At 42.4% G+C, this 22363-nt stretch overlaps 1 protein-coding gene across 1 annotated transcript in view; it reads left to right on the top strand.

Moving 5' to 3' along the window:
- Nucleotides 1-22009, top strand: part of LOC124719049 — a 75077-nt gene extending 53068 nt beyond the window's left edge. Inside the window, exons 6-7 of the mRNA XM_047244720.1 lie at nt 15838-15977; nt 21208-22009. Of these exons, the coding sequence (XP_047100676.1) occupies nt 15838-15977; nt 21208-21223 (156 nt within the window). The 3' untranslated portion in view covers nt 21224-22009. The remainder of the gene's footprint in view (nt 1-15837; nt 15978-21207) is intronic.
- Nucleotides 22010-22363: the final 354 nt, after the last annotated feature.

The raw sequence follows: 22363 nt of genomic DNA, 5'->3' as shown, positions 1-22363 counted from the left end.
CCCAAAAACCATTTTAATGCTACACAGTCTGTTATTAATCTAAACTTTTTACCGCACAGCTCACATTTAAAATATGTTATGTCATAAACAAGGTTTAGCATTGTGGAATAATTTCTTTCTGCAGGATTTTATCGTCTTGACAGGTAAGCTACTGTATGTTCTGTGCCTTCTACCTCGTCTGATAATGCAGAGCGAAGTACAGTGTTTGATGGCTCGTATGATAAAACAAACTCTTTATTAAAATCTGAAAATACCAATAGCAGACTCAGTGTTAAAGTTTCTTTCAACTCTTCAAAAGCATGCTGGCGCTCTTTTGACCACACAAATTTAGTAGCTCTCTTTCTTAACAACTGTGTCAACAGTCTGGCAGTATCTGCAAATCCTTTTACGAACCGGTAGTGATAGTTTGTGACTTCTAAGAGTGATTGTAACTGCTTTGCAAATTGTGGTGCAGGATATTCACTTACAGCTCTGACTAATCTTGGGCGTATCTTAACCCCATCTTTATGTATGATATGACCTCGGTGTGCTACCTCATCCATGACAAAATTACACTTTTCTGTGCTCAGTGTTAACTTTTCTGCTTCTGACCTTAGGAATACTTCCCTTAATCGCTGCATATTCTGTACCGTATCACTCCCATAGACAATTATGTCATTGAGATACATTAAGCATTGCTGTAGTTTTAAACCTCTGGAGTATGTCATTTGAGAATCACTGAAACATTGCAAGTGCACTTTTTAATCCAAATGGAATTCTTCCGAATTGGTATTGTCCCCAGGGTGCTGAAAATGGTGTTTTGTGACGATCCTCTGGTGCAGCCCCTATCTGATAATAACCACTCTTCAAATCCATTGTTGAAAAAATATTTGCATTGCCCTAAATGATTCAAGGTTTCTGTGATGTTTGGCAAAGGATAGGTGTTCATTATGGTTTTTGTATTTAGATATCTGTAATCGCAACAAAAGCCATATTTTCATGTTATATCCATTGATCCTTTTTGGCACAACCACTATTCCTGCCCCCCACCCCCTGTGTGCTATTATTTTGTTAAATTATTCCATCTTTCAGCTGTTCATTTACAAATTCCTCCAAAATTGGCTGTAAGTACCTAGTTATTCTGTATGGTTTGCTGTAGACTGGTGATTGATTTTCCATTGGTAAGCATTGCTGCATAATATGCATAGCTGCTAATGGCCCTTAAATTCCAAAAATAATTTTTCCGTCCATTCTCTATTGCTTCCTTCTAGGTGCATCACTCTTCTTCGCAATGCAGTTTCAGTTGCGTCTGGAAATTCTGTGGCTGACACCCCTCCTTCCTTCCAGGATAACCATATTATTGGTTAACAACCCCTTTGATAATCCTCTGCACTAAAATTATCTATAGGTACCTTCTTTTCAACCTTTATTTCTTGTACGTGTACAATACCGCTTTTTAACTAGGCAACCTCCCTGGTCTTATACTTGATTCTCTTGGAGTGGTTCCACCACACACTAACTTCCTACCAGCAAGCTAGCGTCATCACTGATGCAAAGTGACTTCCCAGTACCCTTAATGTGGTCATTCACGGTTTAATCAGTTCGTCTTTTGCGACAGACTTCCCTCGTGACATCGCAACACTGGCAGTGGCTTTACGTGACTGAAACATTTTTCCAGCAAGTTCCATCCTATGTTGCTGAACATTGTTTACAGCACAATGCTAATAGCAGAAATCTAATCCTAGAATCATATCATAGCCCTCACTCGTATGTGGCACAATGTCTACACATTGTTTAAATTGAACCGTATCCAGGCAAAAGTCTACGTCCACCGATGCTAACGGTGTGACATCTGTATCTCCCACTCCACACTATCTGCACCGTGGTGGGTTCTGTTGCTTATGATTCACCATACTACTACTGGCAACAGATACATCTGTCCCTGTGTCCAATAATATCCTGTAACCTTTATTTCCTACTATTCCTCGTATCATATAATCTGCCTCTGCATACGATTTCGTAGCATCCAATCTTACTGGGAATGATTATCGGTGAGCCCAGGGTTCCCATTGTCGTTAAACACATCATTTTTCTCTGGCCCTCTACTTGTAAAACTACTACTTCTTGGTTGCTTTATTCACATCACCCTGAGGGTGGTGACAGTGCCTCCTTACATGCCCTGTTTGCCCACATCTGAAACGTTTTATATTAACTGCAAACATTATCCGTTTACCCTGCATTCCAGTCGACAAATTGATCCCCTCACGCTCTCTAGTTAACCACACTGGTGTGTACAAATCTGCCAGTCCCCCTGTCCGTACATATCTAGACATTTCTGATGGCAGCCCTCTTAAAAAAGCACTGAGCAGCCTCTACTCAGCTTCGTGCAAACTAATTTCATTGACTGCAGTATCCTGTCCTAATTCATAGGTACATCCATTAGTTTTCCGTGTCCTATCCACAAATTGTTCCACAGTTTCTGTATTTCTCTTAGTTATTACCCCTAATAATTCCTTGTAGTGTCTGGCACTATTTCATTTCGTATATCTCTGAATTAACTCTTCTGTAAATTCTTCAAATGTTGTGGAGTCTTAGGTTCCTTTATTAGTCTCAATTTTGCAAAACTCAATAATTCCTTATCAGACTAACTTTCCATCTTAGCCAGATTTCCAGGGTCTCCCACAAAGGCTGTTCCAGAAAGAGGAACTATTAAACTTGCAACTGACAAATGTACACTCCGTCGTGACGATCGCAATTTTATCGACCCGTATCATTCGCTGTTAATTGTGCTACCTTTTCTAACAATACGTATACTGCTTCCGGCTCTGACACACCTCGCGTCTCCACTTCTGACGAAGCGCCGTCTTTGATGACACTCGTTTTGAGAACTAACCCTCACAGGACAAGAAAACAGATTAAATTAACTTAATAATTCTTATGTCTAATCGTGAGCCATCTCAAGTCCTGACACTGCGCAGCTGCACGTCGCCAACGATTACACGTATAACATGTTACTGGAACCGGTTCTGTACTTGGCACGGAGCGGACCTCGAGGTTAGACTGTGCACATCTAACAGGCACTAACCGATCGTGACATCCATTACCTCTAAAACTAGACAAATTCATCTACTCGCTACTTGCAGTGAAATCTACTTTGCAAAATGCACCACTGTCAAACCTTTTCTCTGTAACTAAAATACACTCTAAAGTTTTGGGCTCACTGTACTGTAGGCTGTAGGTTCAGACGCCACTCTAAGAAGGTGGTGTCAGTGCAGCCGTGACATCCTTCCGGCAAGCGGGCTGTTGTACGTTTGGGGAGTGGCTGCTCTGTGTGACTCGGGACTGGCTGCCCCGTCCCTCGTTCGAACGGCGGATCCCGTACTGCATTCCGGGATGTTGCTCCAAGTTTCACTGGCTCGAAGTGTAGGCTGTTATACTGAGATGAGAATATTTTGGTACAAGAACAGCTGAGTACGCGTATGCTCCGGACTGTGTTTGTTTAGGCGTTAAGGCACGTACTCTAAACACTTCTGTGGTGGCAAGTGAGGAAAGGCTCCCATCCTTCCGCCAGCGTATCGTTCAGTCAGGTTGCTATACAGCGCTTGGCTCTCTGCGACACCCATCGGCTGCGTTTCGCTTCGAGACGCGTAACGTGCTCGCATGCCTCTGTCACGACTCACTTCTGCCCCGGCATATTTTTTGAACAGGTATGGTTGATACGCTACAGATTGTAACTTCAGTGTTTGACGTGAGGTTTGAGCTCTCGAGGAAGAATGGTCTGCCATTCCTCTGTGGACGTCGGGCACCTCATTGAAAGTGTCCCAGAAGAGCGGGAGCTGTCATAAAGGCAGAGGGTGACACACCCTGTGTTAGTGTCCTCCAGTAGGCACCTGGATGCCTCCGATCGTGTAGCACATGGAATAAATTTTAGGTTTTTTTAAAGTTTTCATTGTTCACATAAAAATGTGATGATGAAAATTTTTTAAATTCTGGTCCAAAATAGTAGAACCTGTTCAATGAATTACAAAGAAGTAGTGTGTGTTATTTTGGAAAAGAGAGTAGCACTTGCCACTGAGTGAAGTGTAATTGTTTAGGGGTAGGCAAAACTATTTTTGATGTTTCCGGCCAGAATTTTTCATAAAAACTGTATGTCGGCAAATTAATGTCCGGCCTAGCCGTACTGTCTGACACAGAGACTGTAACGTAATGAAATTCTCTCTGTGCATTTCTCAGCCTTCGGTCACACAGTGTTGTGACCAGGTGTGACCCCGTAATAAATTATCGTATTACGACTTACTGACGAGTCGAAACCGATCACAGTACTGTTTGTGTGACCCCGGGCTGAGAAATATGTAGGGGAAACTTTACCAAATTAACACTTTTGTGCGAACTATTAATCATTTGATACCACACGTTTTCATGTGGCCACCTGCCGATGTGCCATCAATTGAATAAACGCCAGTGAAAGCTGAAGGTTATTTGACATTCAATTCATTATAAATGAAAACATTTGTTGTGAACAGTGAACTTTAGGATAATTCTCGGTCAGTATATTACAGTTTGTCACGTAATACGTGCTTATTTGTAATACATGTTTGGCTAACCACTTCATTTTGTCTGTGATACCTGCACCTCAAATTGCAATATTTCACCTTAGAAGCTTATGCACAGGTATCTGCTAGAACAGGTGATTGTGAGGGTAGACAAATATCAGTGTTTGACTCTTATAAACATTAGTGGGTGGTTCCTAGCCGAACTACTGGTAAAGGAAGAAATTTTGATGTGGCTTCGTACCGGACAACTGATCAGATACACTTGTTCAGTATGTCAAAACGATTCTATTGACACATTTTCGTTCATTTAGTGGTATAAAATAATTACTCGACTGATACTCTTTCTGTCCGTCGATGTGACCTCTGAGAGTGATTTGAATTATACGGCCATTATGCTGACACTAGTTTGCAAACGTTATTGTAGTTTTCAATGGTGAAAATTTCTGGAAAGCCAGTTATTATAAATTTATTTGTATTGCTGCCTTCCAGATTTGGGGGCCGTTAGAGCCACTGTGTAAGTAATAAGTGATAAACATTTGTAGCTCCTCTTCTGATGTTGCCCGTAACTTCTAGATATTTGATAATATGCACTCGGAATGTGAACATACTAGTGGCTCGGTAGTGCATCTTTAGCTGTAAAGTGAAGCTCGATACAAGTCTCTTATAAATACATACTACCCCATTAGATGTAGGTTGCTGTTGTACAATTTCATAGAAGCTGAAAGAGGTATTGAACTTCACCGTGGTTTTCAGGGAAATGACTGCACGGGATGCTTTCGTATTGGTATTACTGGAGAGTAATTTTAGAAACTAGAGAAAGATATTCAAAAGAGAGCTGGGTTAAAACAGTAAAGAACTTACTACGAAGGTGCCCTCTGACAATCGTAGGAGAGCAGACCACAGTGGGTGCGACCCAGGAACGAGTAATTGCAGCGCGGGCACACGGACGACGTGTCGCGAGAACTGAACTCGAGGTGCCCGTCTCGTCTCGCAGATCGCAAGCTTCTGCCGAAGGAGCCGACCGAGAAGTGTGCCCGATGATGCCTCGCACGGAGACTACCGGCAGCCGACTCTCGTTTAAATAATTCCATTCGAAACGCCCTCGGTGAACTCGCGAGTCTCTGTGAAATTGAGACTTTAAACGGTTCACCGCGTACCGTTTCTAGGTCCGTTCGGCTACCACCTGCGCCGTCTAGTATGGTAGAGTTCGGACACTCGACCGGTACACCGTCCGATCGAAAGTGTGAGGACACCCACGTGTAACGGCGAATCGGGCACCGGGGACCATGCGAGGCGGACCTGCCGGTACGAAAGGAGGTGGGCCGTTCCGTGTGGTCGGCAGAGGAGCAGTAACAGCAGGACGGCTCGGTCAGGAGAGCTCACTGACTTCGAATGTGGGCCGGTCGTCTGACGTCACCGGAATAAAAAATCCGTCGGAGACATTTTGTCCCTCGTAAAGCTACCCCAGTCAACTGCTGTGTGATTGTGAAGTGGAAATACGAAGGAAAGACCGTAGGTAAGCGGAGACCGGGCAGATCTCGTTCACAGACAGGTGGGGGCCGTCAGGCATTGCGGGAGAAATCTGTGGAAGGAAACATTTGAAAGTGCCTAAAATCTTACCACCAGTCCAGCTACCATGACGACTGTGTGTCGAGAGTTAAAAAGAATTAAATACGATGGTCGAGCAGCTCCTAGTAAGCTGTACATTTCTGTAGTTCTCGGCAGGCGACAATCGAGGCGGAGTAAAGAGTGACGTCATTGGACAGTGGGTGACCGATTGGATTGACGAATTGTGCTGCACGCGAGGTTCTCTGACCGTCTTCAGTAGAGCAAATGTCGATCGACTCGGGACAGAATCCTTTGTTTTGTATGACACTACTCTACTAAATGAGAAGCGACATTCCTCGAATACAGGATAACGACCTATTATTCCTTTATAAACGTAGGCGAATACAGACAAGCGAGATGACTAAAAATCTCGTTCTCGTGCCAGGAACAATTGACTTTCCCTTCGAAATTCTTGTCAGCTCTACGTTCCGGTCTTCGGTATTCCTCACGAACTGCGTCCAGCCCGGGCTCTCTCTGCCGCTACGTGCGACGATGTCACCGGCAGCCCGACTGCTCTCGGCACCGCACGTAGCTCGAAAGGAATACCTCGGACGAGAATACGACAACTGCAGACTACGAAAACGAAACAATTCTAAAACTGAAATGATGGTAATTATCTCCTTAACGAGAAATGCACTGGTTCTCAACTCGGTCTGCCTGTTCCTTCATTTGAAGCTTCATTACACGGATATAAAATCAGGATATATAAGAGAGACTCTGTACACTTAAGGTACGCCCTGCGACAATCTGGTGGAGGGTTAGGGTTTGGCGAATGCCTAGAGGACGGTGCCTGCTGTGGTGAGTAGTGCCGACAGCGAAGTACAGAGTGTGTGGTGTTATACTGTAGGCGTGTTTTTCCCATTTGGGGTGTGGGCCCCTTATTGCACGTAAGAAAATGTTAAATGCAGGAGGATACGAACATATTTTACAGCATTATGTACTGCATACAATAGAGCAACAGCTGGCAGACGACAGTGCTTTGTACCGACATAACGGTGTCACCTGTCGTAGAGCGGCATTTGTGAGCCAGTGGTTTGTAAACAGTAGCATTCCTGAAATGTACTGGCCTGCCCAGAGTTCCCACTCCCACCTGAACTCAATGGCACACCTTTGGGATGTAATTATAGAATAAAAATCTGCTTCACTTGTCAGTAATTTTCTTAATTTATTCCACAACCGGTTTCGAAGCTTAGAGCTTCGTCTTCAGGTGCCACCAAATAATTACAGAAACATAAATGTGTGGTGGTCGCACCGACTCTAGTCATTTCCGTGTCGCGCTCTCTAGGCGGGCACTGCTGTTGCGGGTCCTAAGCTCTCGTGTGTTCCTCTGATGTGGGTGTGATCTCCCACAAGTGACTCAAATGCCACACATTTATCTTTCTGTGATTATTTGGTGGCACCTGAGGATGAAGCTTTAAGCTTCAAAACCAGCCTTTGAATAAATTAAGAAAATTCCTAGCAACTGGAGCATATTTTAATTCTATAAATATGTTTCTCAGTTGCGAATGTTCACCAGATGAAATATATTGTACTTTCGGGACAAGATAGAACGTTGACTTCACTCCGGACTCAAGCGTCAGACGTGTCGCCGACTTCACCGGTTTTGACTGTTGGTGAAGTATGGGCTGCTATTCTTTCAAATATGTGCAGAAATCTCGTTGAAAAGTTCTCAGCAGAGCTGTAGATGTTAGTAATATCTGTGCAGGTATTTTTGATTGGGTAGTGTATGCGTGTATCAGAAAACGTAGAAAATGAACCACAGGATTCACATAGCAAAAGAGACAATTGAGTGGTCAGTTGTTTTATCATTCGGAAAATATTCAGGTATTCTAATTACTTTGAAGTCTCTCTCCTGTTCTTCCAGTCATCTTTACGGAAAATCCCTTCCTGTCGGAGAAGATCTCAGAGAGCAGATTTGCACTGCTGTTAGTGATGTTCCCACTCCGGTATGCGGCACAAATTCATCTGATAATGGTGGAGATTGTGGGTAATAGATAATAAAAATCTCGGCCACACACTGCAGAGTGGCTTGCCGTACATAGATTTAGAAGTGTTGTGTACAGATGGAAGCTGTTAACTTGAAGGCTAGTGATTGTGTAACTAAACAGCAAAACTTGTCTGAGGAAAATACGAGGTTATTGTAGTTGATAGAAGTCCTTCCACAGGTTTTCTGTAGCTATATTATTTGACAGATTGCCGTGGGGATTTGCACACGCATAGAAAAACTCAAAAAGTGTTTTTGACATAGTACAGGTGCTCCGTACCTGTCCCCTACTCATCGAGCTCTTCCCTCGTTCGACACAGCGTGTCCCTATCAATTTGTTCGAAAGCAGTATCGGTGCGAGCTTGCAGTTCTTGTAGGTTTGTCGGTAGAGGGTACCTGAACACTGAATCTTTCACATAACCTCATCCAAAAAAATCACGAGAGGTTGGGGTGAGGAGAATATGGAGACCATGATGTAAATTGCTGATCGTCAGCACCACCACAACCGATCCCTCACCTTCTCAATTTCCTGTTCGACAATTCACGGATGTCGTGATGGAGCTGGGGTGGAGCACTGACCTTTTGGTGGATGAAATCCACACTATCTGTCTCCAGTTGTGGCACGAGCCAATTTTACACCATGTCTAGATGCACGTGTGTAATTATGGTCTTTTCGCAGAAGGAAAAGTTACAGTAAATTTTAACTCTTTTAGTGCCAAATACGATCTGATCGTGATCCAGATTTTCAGCGAAAAATGCCAGTAACGATCTGATCGTGATGCCTTTCTCATTCATTTTTTCCGCGCTTGAAGGCAAAGTTGTTAGTATTTCCTAGCGAATGAGAAAGGCATCATGATCAGATCGTTGCTGGCATTTTTCGCCGAAAATCTGGATCACGATCAGATCGTATTTGGCACTAAAAGGGTTAAACTGCGAGATGCGCAGAACACATTAACTTTTAATGAATCTCAAATGTGCCACATGATACTGTGGAGATTCTCTGTCCCACAGATTTGCACACTGTGCCTGTTCACTGGCCCATACCCAAAATTGTTGCTTTATTACTGAAGACTAGTTTCTCACGAAACCGGTTATCTTCCGTAAGCCATTGCTCCTGTGCTGAAAATCGAAAGCACCTGGCTTCTGTCATCTAATGTTGAGGCTTGTAGCAGTTGCAAGTGGTAAGGCTTCAGACGTTTCCTCAACATTTTCCAAAGATCGGTTGTGATACATTCAGCTCTCTGCTTTCTCTGTTCGTCAACTTCTTTGGGCTACGTGCGGAACTCGCCTGCATGCCATTAGCTGCTTCACTCACTGTAGGCCAACCCATCAATGTCCCCTCACATGTGCATCCCGAAGCTTTAGACCGCTCGTACTGTTGCTGAAAGGAGCTGGCAGTTAATGGATATTTGTCAAAGTTCACTCTGAATTGTCGCCGCATTGTTACAGCGGACCGATATGCACGCATTTTGAACACGGTGCACACTTTCTCAGCGCCTGTTGCCATCTTGCCTAACTGTTTACTGTTGCGCTCTTGTGGTAGAAACCTAAAGTGCAGCTGCAACAGTGCAAAACTTTCTGATTTTTTTTCTGTATGAGTGTTGAGTTTCGTGACAGATTGTCAATTAATGTAGCTACAGTGAATTTTTGAAATGGCTTCAGTCGTTTGTAATAACCTTGTATAATTTTATAAGGAGGGAGAATGACTGGTCTGAACTTACCTTCAGGAAGTGAAATTCCAGTACTGCCGATAGAATCACATTAAAGTAAAAAGAACATTACCTAGCTTCCGGAAGTGCGATTAGTTCCTCAGGGAGGACAGAAGAATGCGTTTGGGAAGATAAGAAAGTAGAGGGATCCATCTGTAGCTGTGACAATGAGGGAAGGAAAAAGGATACTTTTGCTTCCTGTGTCCTCACAACAGGAGGGTGTCCCTCTAATCCTGAGGTCTGGGTGACCTGTCTCTCCTTCTAGCCTTCTCTAACTTCTTTCTCTTCCCTTCACAAGGAAGGAATTCTAGTCCTATTTCAATCGGTCATTGTTTGACAGCTAGCAGGCTGAAATACCCCACCAGCAAATCGCAGCTCGACAGCTGTGCTGTACACACGCACCACTGCCAGCATCGGCTCCCACTGTGTTGCAGCTCCTGCTCCACAGAGCAGTCTGCTCAGCAATTCTTAAGGACAGAATTTTTCTAGGTGTGAAAAATGAAGCTATTTCGGGGGGAAAAAAACGAAAAGATTGGACATACATGAAATTAAAAACAGGTTTTTGGCATGAAGATTTAGCAAAAAGAAAACCCAATGGAGTTGGAGCAAAACCCTTAATAAAAAGAAACTGACAAGCATTTGCAAATGATTTAGCTCTCAGTGTGGAAGTAGTTCGTCCCCAGATCACCAGTCTGAGAAATCGCCTTAAAACGTACTCCTACTGTTTAAATATCTTGGGAGAAATTGTCGAGCATAACTTGAATTAGAAAAAAATGTGGTTAACAGAACTGAGAAAATGGGGAAAAAAAAGAAACTCAATTTCTAACCTGATCAGCCTATAATAAGAAATTATTTTTACTGCAAACATGGCAGATGCAAGAGCAACAAATTGAAATGATGAATAATAAGAAATGCTTGTAGTAGGCACTGATCAAACACTATAAATCTGTAACTCTCGCGGAAGCCACATATGCTTTCAGAATCCTGTTCAAAAATAAAAATGAAAGAAGTGATCATCTTCTCAAAACTGAAAGAATTATTATTAGAGATTGCCCAAATAGAAAAAGCACAGACAAAGGATTGTGGAGACTCCTCCCAGATGAAACTGTCTGTCGATAGATTGATCCAATTATCGGCACAGTGAAGAAGAAAAGAATCTCTTAATTCTTTTGCATCTTGTGAATGTGAGAAAGAATTTTACAACAATTTGGGGGAAGAAGTCTTAGAAAGAAGACAGGAGGAAAATGGATCCAATAAATTCAGAAAGCTCTTAGAGCAGTTTGACTCCAAATGAAAGATACAGAGAACAAAGATTAAATTAATATACTATTTGTAAGAACCACAAATTTTCAACAAAAATGGCACATATTATAGAAAATTTCAATTGAGAAAGTGACGATTATAAAGAATGAAACACTATTGGCTGGAATATAGGAACTAAACAGTAGAAATTTCAAAGAAAATTTGAATGTGTAATGGTTCAAGACGTCTGATGTCGCCAGTAAAGTTAATAGTCTCATAGTTATAAAGGAGAGTGTAAGTGTGCATGTCCGGGATATCCTCCCAAACCCCTGGATCGATTTGAATCAAATTTGGCATAAAAACAGGGGGCCTCATGAATATTGGCACTCTTGTGTTAATAGAAACAGATATGGGCAAAACCTTTTTTTTTTTTCTCCATCCCCTGCTTCATAGGCTGCTGTGCATGACAGACATTGTGTGGGAACAGTATTGACCTGCCACATCAACCTGCTTTGCAGGGCAGCCTACGTTTCAGGGGCAGGAAAGAGCTCTGTGGGCCCCGACACGTATTCTGCCCTCCTCGACCGGCGGGTCGTGTCGGAATAGCATCGGCCATCTTTATCGACCTCTTTTGCACACTGGCTTCTACGTCAGAGGCAAATAAGCTCCCGATACGTAGCCTCCTCTTCACGACAGGCGTGTTGTCGGAGGAATATTGGCCCGCTTTATCGAGCTGTATTGCAGGGACTACATGTGCTGATGGGCACAGCTGGGGAAAGGTTGGAGTGGATAAAGGAGGGGATGGACAGAGTGAGGGGAGGAGGAAATGGACAGAGAGAGGGGTGGAGGTAGAGGTGCGTGCGGCAGGTGGAAGTTGTAGGTGGATAGTGGGCTGGAGGAAAAGGAAGAGGACGAGGGGGAAGGAAAGGAGATAGGGGTGGAGGAAATGGTCAGAGGGAGGGGGAGGAGAAGGTAGACAGACTGAGGTGGCCAGTTAGAGGTGGGTGGATGAGGTGTGTCCAATATGAAAGTCGAACGCATACGAGGGAAGATCTACAGGGGAAAAGGCTATGAATAATAATAATAGAATTTTTGGGTTTGCAGAAAGCTTTTGACGTTGTCGGTGCCTATATGTTCTTAGATATTCTGAAGGTAGCGAGGTCAAAATCCAGGGAAAAAAAGGATATTTACAATTTGTTCAAAAAGCAGACTGCAGTTGTAAGAGTTGGACATGTAAGGAAAGTGATAGTTTAGAAGGTAGTGGATAGGGTTGTGCCGTGCCCCCCCCCCCCCCCCCCCGATGGTATTCGACCTAGCAGTAAAAGAAACTGAGGAGAAACTGAGAATAGAAATTAAATTTCACAGAGAAGAAATTAAAAAAATTGCATTTTCTTATTACATTTTAATTCTGTCAAAGGTGGAAAGGACACAGAAAAGCAGTTAGATGGAATAGATCGTGTCTTGAAAAGCAGTTATAGCGTGAACAAAAATCAGTTATGGAATTGAGATGAATTAAATAAACAGATTCTGGGGGAAGTAGGTTAAGAAATATAGTAGTAGATGCAATTTGTTATTTTGACAACAAAATAACTGACAATGGCCAAATTAGAGAATATGAAAATTGCAGATTGGCAATAAGAAGAAAAGAGGCAGGGGAAATTTGTTAACATTGAAAATAAATTTAGTTGTTACGAACTTTTTTCTGAAGGTATTTTGGAGTAAAGCTTCGTACAGAAGTGAAGTATGAATGATAAGCAGTTCAGACTAGAAGAGTACAGAAGTTTTAGAAATGTGCTGCTATAAAGAATGCTGAAGGTTAGATGGGTAGATTGAGTACTTGATGAGGAGCTGCTGAATCAAATTGACGGGAAAAAGAACTTTATGACACAATTTGACTAAAAGATGAATTGTTTGATATGACACGTCCTGAGATATGAAGGTATCATCAATTTGTTAATGGCAGAAAGTGTTTCATGTTGTTAACACAAATTGATACAAGATTTTGGAAAGATCTGTTGCAGAGATAAGTTTCTGGTGATCAGTTGGTGGAGGAAGGGTTTGCAACTGTTGTTGCTGTGTGAAAATGTAAATTAAAATTAACTACAGAATTTTGAAACACTTCATAAGAACATTGTACCATATCTTGGGTTTAATATTTTTTGCTCGAGTTTTGTAGAAAACTGAGAGATTATAGTGATTTTTGAGTCCCTGCAGAGCACCATGGTTGCTTCCAGCATACAGTCTTGTTGTGACAAATCCCCCTCCTTTGGACCATTAAAGTTAGATGCCACCTAATTTAAATTAGAGTAGAATGCTTTGGACAGCTAGGAAATTTTTTTCTACTTTCTCGCGCGCGCGCGCGCGCGCGTGTGTGTGTGTGTGTGTGTGTGTGTGTGTGTGTGTGTGTCAGCACCACTGGGTATTTCACCTCGTGAAGGTAAGTACTGGATGGCCTTTCTGCCTGTCTGTAATTTTATAACCGATTAGAGAGCCGTGCGGATCCCAAGACGTCTCGATGACAGTGCCCTGAATCTTGGAGGCCCCACAATGCCAAAATTGAGGCCAGATGGTCGCTCTCAAGAAATGATCAGTTGTCCATTTCGCCAAGTGTGCTGAGCTTTGTCATTTTTACACATCAAGAGTAGCATACCAGTTCTGTTGCTGGTGCACACAGAAACTAAACACATCTTTGCAGAAATATCGGTCAAGTCACGTCGAATTCGATCACACAGCTTTAACAAAAATATTGTAGAAGGATTGTGACACTCTTCTGCTGTCTGTAACAATTTAGTTCTTTGCATTGTCTTGTGCATTCTCAAGAATTCGCTGATTTGGAAATTGTCTAAACTTGTAACTGTACCGGTAGGTAACAAGCAGGCTTCCATTAGCTGCTGTTCAAACAGGAAGATACGTATTAAGCTGCCCGGCATGAAAAGACATTTAATAGAATCTGTAGACTGCTATTGTTTGTAGTTGTAGTGTGACTTTACCTAGAATGCATACTTATGTGGTGGAATCCTATTGTTTTGTTGTTCTTATAGCTTGAAAAAATTTAAAAAGTTGTTGATTTTACCCATTCCCATAAGTTGTGCATTTTGGCCTGTTGGTGTTTACCTTCTATTGAAGCAGTAAATACCTCTTTAATAGCTTTGAAAATACTTCAAATTTGAAATTTAACCAAAAAATTGTTAAGCAGTACACGTCCAGTCGCATTAATGTGGCCACCTGTCAAGATAGTGACAGGGATGTGGAGCTGTGCGGATTCCGAGGCTGTGCCCGACAGCACTAGGTTTCCGAATCGAGGATACGTGGTGCGATCAGCCCGATCGAGGAGCTCCGACACATTCTCGACTGAGTTTAAATCTGGGGAGGTTAGTGGCCGGGAGGGTACGATAAACACTCCCTGGCACTCATCGCACCACACTCGTACAGTGTGAGCTACGTGACACGTGCTCTGTCCTGCCGGTAGATGTCACTATCACGAGGAAAAGCAAACTGCATGTATGAAATAATTTAATTGCACAGATAAAAAATCTACGTACCAAATGCCGGCAGAACACACACGAGTAAAAGAGGGTTGTAAGTAGGGAAGCTCTTGAGCCACTGGCTCCTTTTTCAGGCAGAACGGTTGAAGGGGAAGGAAGGGAGGTGAAGGAAAAGGACTCGAGATGTCCAAGAAAAGGGCTAGATTTTGGGAAAGTCACCCAGAACCGCAGGCCAGGGGAGACTTACCGCACGGGATGAGAAGAAAACACGGAATCAGTCTTACTTCTCATCCCGTGCGGTAAGTCTCCCCTGACCTGCGGTTCTGGGTGACTTTCCCAAAATCTAGCCCTTTTCTTGGACGTCTTCAGTCCTTTTCCTTCACCCCTCTTCCTTCCTCTTCAACCGTTCTGCCTGAAGGAGGAGCCACTGGCTCTGAAAACTTGGCTAATTACGACCCTCTTTTATGTGTGTGTTCTGCCACCACTTGGTGAGTAGATTTTTTTTATCTATCCAATCGAACTATTTCCTCAAACTCGTCTGAAAAGGTCGCCTGTCGAAGCTCGGTGGACATCCAGTTCAGACGCCGGCTTCTGTCGCCGAGAAAACGGCAGTCGGCACAGGTGCACAAGCCGGGTGCCTGGTGAGGAGGCCGGTACGCGGCAGTGTTCTTTCGTCAGTCATTTAGGAGACACTGTTGGTAGCCCCTCGGTTCATCGGCATTCAGTTGCTCAAAAGTAGCACGTCTATTTGCCCGTTCACATCTCTGTAGCCTCCGCTCGCTCCCATCGTCTGTGCCACAGTTGTGTCGCCCGTCGCCGATACTGCTAGTTTTGCACGCACGGTATACTTCAACTGTGACATCACACTAGCAGTTTACAAACTTAGCTTTTTCGGAAATGCTTCCAACCTTGGCCCAAATCCAATAATCGTTCCCTTTTGGACATCAGATAAATAGCTCCAGTTCTGCATTATGACAATGACTGCACTGTTTTCTGCATCTCCTGACACAATTTATATGCCCTCCACTGGTAGCATTGCACCTGCCATCTCTCGAGTGTTATTGCACACTGACTTTGGCACAGGCGATGGCCGTGTTTGTGTGTCTGGACAGTGTATTTTTGAAAATATGGTATATACTTTTCATACTGTAAATAAAATTGTAGATTATTTTCACATCTATATCCTCATCTACAATCAGCTATTGTAATAGTTTTTTTGGTCCCCGAATTCCTTTCCGTTTAATCGTAATTTAATATACATATTTTTAACTTTTCAGCTGACTGCTGCATGCAGTACATTTTACGAAACATTTTTCGATATTTCTACTGGAGAGAGGATGAAGATTATTGCAGCTGACAGGGAGAGGTTGAAATATCTCCAGCTAAAGGCAGCCTCTCTTGGTCTGCACAGCATACGGTAATTACAATGACTTGCAGCCTAACAGAACTTAGATATCTGTAAGAATAATATGTGGTGCTGTGACCCTCAGTCGACTTGCGTGCACCTCCTGTGGGAGTCGGGCATTTTAGGTACTTCGCAGAACGTAAGCTGGTGAGCCATAACATTGTGACCACTCGTTTAGCAGCTGCCGGTCCACCTCCAGAACGAAGAGCACTTCTGCACGGTGTGGATTCGACAAGTACCCCGTAGCTTTCCAGATGTGCGTGCCACTGGGTGTGTCTGCACGGATCACACATTTCCCACAAATTGTAAGCCGGTGGTTTGTGGACGCTCAGCTAGCACCCAGTAGTGTCCCAGGTGCCTTCCCTCTGCTCCTCGAACCACTGTAGCCCGATCCTGGCCGTGTCACGGGAGCGGTTATACTGCTCGGAGATCCCTCGTAGGGAGGGAGGTATCGGACACGGAGAGAAGTAGATTGCCCTTAATGATGTTTGCGTAGTTCGTAGCTCAGACGGTGCCTTCAGTTATTCTCACGGGTCCCACAGAAACCCAGATAAATTCCACCCAGAGCACTGTACTGCCTACAATCGGTCTGTGGTGTAACCGTGGTGAACGTATCGAGCGGACGTTTGCGCGTACAGTGGCACATGCGGACACGTGCGTCGACCTAGTGTAATGAAAAACATTACGTGGTCTGTTCCAAAAATTCCAAAACATTCGTAATTTCGCACCAATGGTGTGTTGGAGCGAAATGCGATTGGCATCACTGCACACACCTGCGTTGAATATCTAACCGCTGGAAATTTCATTGTTGTACGTCTGTTAGTTATTATTCAGTGCTCTATTGAGTAGAACGTGGTGTCACACAGTTTGAGAATTTCGAGGTGGCAGAGTTAGAGGAGCAACGCTTCTGCATTAAATTTTGCGTGCAACTCGAGAAAATCTTTGCAGAGATGCACCAAATGATGCAAAAAGGCTACAGTGATGAGTGCTTAAGCCGTACTCGGTGTTATGAATGGTTTACACAGTTTAAAAATGACCATATGGAAGTTAAAGGTGACTGTCACTCAGGACGCCGTTCGACATCTACCGACGACCCTCGTGTCGGAAAAGTCAACAAAATTGTGTGTGCCAATTGAAGAGCGACTGTCGGAGAGACTGCAGAAGAATGTAACATTTCAGTTGGAATGTGTGATGAACTCCTGATTCAGCATCTCGGAATGCGTAGTGTTTCCGCCGAGTTCATCCCTCGACTCATGAGTCGAGACCGAAAATACCTTCACCTCGCAGTCTGTGAAGAGCCTTTAGATCACGCAAATGAGAATGAGATGTTCCTTAAGAGAATCTTAACTGGTGACGAGACGTGGGTCTCGATGTTCAATCTTCACAGTGGGTCAGGAAAGGTTCTCCAAGACCAAAGAAGGCTCATCAGGTCAGGTCAAATGTCAAAGCCATGATGACAGTTTTCTTTGAATTTGTGCCATAGGGAAAAACTATTAACCCACGGTACTGTTGGGACGTGTTGCATCACGTGCGAGAAATTGTGAGAATGAAATGGCCTGAAATGTGGGGGGACAATTCGTGGCTCTCGGTCACGGTAACACACCAGCACATTTGTCAGGTGCACAGCTGTTGCACAAAAAGCGAAATCAGTGTGCTGCCTCGTCCTCCATACTCACCAGACCTGGCCCCTGTGGACTTTTTTTATTTCAAAAGTTGAAAACCCCGTTGAAATTATGAATATTGTCAACGATAGACGAGATAAAAGAAAATTCACAGACTGTGCTTCGTGCAGTCCAGCAAGAGGTGTACCGAGCCTGCTTCCGGAAGTGGAAATGGCATTGGGAGCAATGTATCAATTGTGGAGGAGAGTATTTTGAGTATGCACATAAGTAAAAGGTAAGTGTAGAAAAATGCTGTGGAATTTTTTGAACAGACCTCGCATTCGTCTGACAGAGTGACCCATTTCTGTCGATACATTGTGCAATCTCAATGGTCCTGTGCCCACTGGATTCGTAACCAATGATGTCGTCAGATCGACGTGGGTATGCCTAGAGGGCAGTCTGCTGCAGAGCTCCACGTTTGACTGAGATGTGGCAAATCCTTTGCTCTAAAAACATTCGTTCCTGCATCGGCACTGGACTTTGTCTTCAACTGGGCTGCAGATCGGCACATTTCCTGGTTTACGGAGCTGGTGAGCCCCTGAACTTAACGTCCTGTGATGACGTGTGGGCATCCGTTACCTTGTCACCTACTTGTGATTTCAGTGTACGATGATGGCTTTTCACACATACTCACAGTAGAAACTCGTGAATAGGTGACAGGCTTCAGCATTTCCGAGATGTCTTTCCCAGGCATCGTGGAGTGTCCGATTCACTCTTGTCAATGAATTCCCTCCCTTACGACCTTGTCGTAATGAGAATGATCCCCTGTTCATCTGTGCTCCACATACGTACCTTCCTTACCGTGCCGCGAGGCAGCATTCAGACTCCTGGCGAGCAGTGGTCGTCATGTTTTGGGTCTCCAATGTAACTCTTCTTGTGAAACTTATTGCAAATAAGCCATTGCTGGTCAGTGGGAATAGCTTAGAAACTTTACATAATTAGTTTATGGGTGTCCGTTGACAAATTGTGCACATATGTAAAAATAAATGTAGTTAAATACATGCCATTGTACTCATCATTATCTTTACATGCCAAAGAAAGTAAACATTAAGATAAAAGAAACAGCTCTAAGTGAAAACGCTACAAATGGTGAAATAATATGCAGTAATTTCTGGAACAGTGGAAGCATTAAGACTGAAGAACAAATTTAGCAGAAGAGGAGGAGGAGGAGGAGGAGGAAGAAGAAGAAGAAGAAGAAGAAGAAGAAGAAGAAATTCAAATTGTAATCAGTAGTGCTGCAGAAACATGAGGAACAAAGACCTAATTTGTACCTTGATATTGCATTTAACACAGAGAAAATATGAAAGTGCTTGAGATAAAACTAAATTGTCAATATGAAAAGTTCATCAGCATCGAGGAGAAATCATTTTGACAGCCCACAGTACACGAGTTACTGCTAAGCTAGGTAGCCTCTTCACTACTGAGACAAAAAAATTTGCAGGAAATTTTTCTTTTCATATTTTCCAGAAAAATAATAAAAAGCATGACTCAGATGCGGATGAAAATCTGTTTTTAATGATTCAGTAAGGTGTAAATGGATGTGCTCTTATGTGAACCTCAAGTCTCACTCTATTTGCTTTTTATATTCTTTCCCTTTTTTTCAATGAAAACATTTTATTCAGAAATATTTATATATTTTATTTGAAACACTAAGCTATATATGCTAATGCACATAGCAAATAGGATTCTTAATGTTAAGAGTTTTGAAATATATGAATTCCAATACAAGTTTTTGGTGGTGCTCAAAACCACTTCATAAATGTAAGAAAATAATAATTATTTACTACTTCTGCAATCCTAGTGATTTCAGAATTGTTCCACAGTCTAGCCAAAATACTACATCGTATTTCAATATCAAGCAAGTATAATCAAAATATGTAAGCCTGAGCTTTCAATATGATGAACATTTCTTTGTATTCGTATTGCTAATTATGTTTTTCTGAGTTTTCTCTTCACATAGTCCACATATCTATCCCATTTCATGTCTTGTTGTATCCACATCCTGAGAAATAGTGTTCTGTTTTTTACCCCAGTCACTTGTCCATTCATTTGAATATGAGGATTAGCTGGTGTCCTATTATGGGTGGTTAATATGTCCATTTCAACAATTTTTTTTCCATAGTTATTACCAGATTGTTTACATAATTGAAATAAATGGTTGTAACTCCATCATAAGTTTCATTCAGAAGTACCTTTTTTATTTCTTAATGGTGACTAGTTTTGGACGCCTATGTCCATTTTCAAACCACTTATATTTTAATCGTGACAATACGTGTGAAAGCCTACGTACAAAAATTACTGCTGCAGTGATGATCCCACCATGGCTGACTCAACAGCAGTAAACAGATCACATAGAACAGACATTGGAGACCTCCAGTGCGTATTCTGTATGGTGTGTTTACTGTCAAGTCAGCTTTTTGGCTGCTTCGGTTGTCACTGCGTAGGCAATTTTTGTACTTAGGCATACGATACAAGTGGTTTGAAACTAGACATAGGTGTCCAAAAGTAGTCACCTTTAAGAAATAAAAAATATCCTTCATAACGAAACTTACGTCAGAGCTACTACCGTTTATTTCAATTATGAAGCATGTTGTGAACCTATTTTTCACCAGCAGCATGCTGCAAATTGTTTACGTCAAATTATTGTAGTATGTTTGTCCCCGCTCACCCTGAAGGTTTCTTTCATACTTGCTGTAATTAAAATGCTGGTGTCATCTGCAAATCTGTACTGTTGTCTGTAATACTGCTTACTTCTAAATCATTTACATAAAGTAAAAACATAAAACTGGATTGTAGCCAGTATGGAATTTTGGGGAACTCAGTATTTGACTGCTAATAAATCTGACACTTCGTGTCTTATCACTGAGCTGTTTTCTTTTCATGGACACATGCTTTAATCCATCTGTGTGCTGTTCCCCTAATACTTAGTATTTTATCATAAGTAATGATATCTGAGGACTTTGATAAGTTCAGTAATATGTTTGATGTATGTTCCTGTCTATGCAATGCCTGTAGCGCGTGATGTAGAAGAGAAAATATCGTTGTTTCGGTTGAGTGTTTCTTCTAAAGCCTTGTTGTGATTCTATTGGTAACTTATATAAAAAAAATTACAAGTCTTTTCATAAAGTCCTTTTTTCCAGAAGTTTTGAAACTACAGGCAGCAGAGAAGTGTAACATATCTTTCTGGCTTCCTTTTTTGTGATGGTGTTTCACTTAAGAAATTTCTAAATGCGTTCTAAAGTTGTCAGTTGGGAAGGAAAAAATATAAGCTGAAAATTCACAACTGTGCACCATTTGGCCTGAGGATAAGAAAAGAGTCCAATCTGAGAAAATCAAATTAGTATTGGGAAAGAGAGAGGCTGAGAAAAAGTCTTAAATGCCATTTCTTGTTCATTGCATGTTCTGGCAGAGCCGAAATGTTAATAAAAATAATCATAACGTCAGTATCATTGTTCGTGTTTTACACAATTTAAAAAAGTGCTTGTGCAGTGGTTATTATTCCTTTGTCCCTCCCTCTTTAGAGCCTGATTTTCTTTTTAAGTTCTTGCACAACACCTCTGACTTTTCTTGGTTTGTTGCAGGCCTGCCACACGATAGCAGCGGAAGGCGTGACGTACCACATTGAGGTATTGTCACGTGGATTGTTTCAGCAGAAGAAGCCTGCCTGCACTGAAGAATATCACTGTAGAGTAGCCAATTGCAACACGAGGTGTACTACTATTGAAAAATTTGCCGTTCTGTTGGCTGTGCTGTTTCTGTGCCTTTTTGAACTCAGATACCACTTTAGACTCGCTATATATATGAAATTACACACCTTCCATATTGTCTGCACAAATACTAAATGAGATGTCAACAAAACACTTCAGCTCCACACCACACTCGATTGCTCTCTCCTGAGTGACAAGCTGTAATGATAACGTTGTACATTTTTTTGTACAACCAGCATTTATTTCACAAGAATAGGTTACCAAATAGTTCCTCACCTACCAAAAATAATTGTATCTAGTCCAGTACTGACGTGCACATTAATTACGCATTTAACTGCACGGTCGTTGCATTTTTGCTAAATACTTACTGTCGTTTGTCACTGCAGTCGGTGGTAATATTTAATGAGTGCCTTCATTATATAAGTTTTGTGCCTGTTTGTCACATAGTGAGACTGAACTGTGGCCTGCATGAGTAGATAGGTGAAAAAAAAGAAAAAATGCATTAGTTTTGTGTTTGTTTTAGGAGGGAAAAGGAAGATGAGCATCACCCTTTTAGAGGCTAAATATGATGGAGTAAATGGCTATAAACGGGGACACAAGCTCGAAAAGACTGAACTAGAGCTTATGTAATCCAAAGATAATTAATAATTCTTACTATACAAAGAATTATTTTCATTGAAGCTTGCCACTGTTTTTCTGTGCGTTTGTAACTGTGTAAGTTGAGTTAACTGTACTTAATTATTCCTGAGGCTGTGAATCTATCAGTGCTTCTTTATTTTTTTATTTACCTTTTTTCAACTGCTGACAGGTTGTGAAAATTTGGGACAGATAACCTGCGAGTACATTGCAGGAGTGTTCAGTCCATTGTTAAGCCTGTTCCTATCCTGAAGATGGAAACTGTTCTCAGTGTCATGGGAGGAGGAGGGGGGGGGGGGGGGGGGCTAGTGGGAAAGGTGATTTCAGTCCACCTCCATATCGTGCACCTTCCTGTGCATAGGCATCTCAACTGTTCACTTTGTGACCCAGTACT

This window comes from Schistocerca piceifrons, chromosome 10 (genome assembly GCF_021461385.2).
Source record: "Schistocerca piceifrons isolate TAMUIC-IGC-003096 chromosome 10, iqSchPice1.1, whole genome shotgun sequence".
NCBI lineage: Eukaryota > Metazoa > Arthropoda > Insecta > Orthoptera > Acrididae > Schistocerca > Schistocerca piceifrons.
The sequence above is the reverse complement of the archived record's forward strand: the minus strand, read 5'-3'. Positions and strand labels throughout refer to the sequence as shown.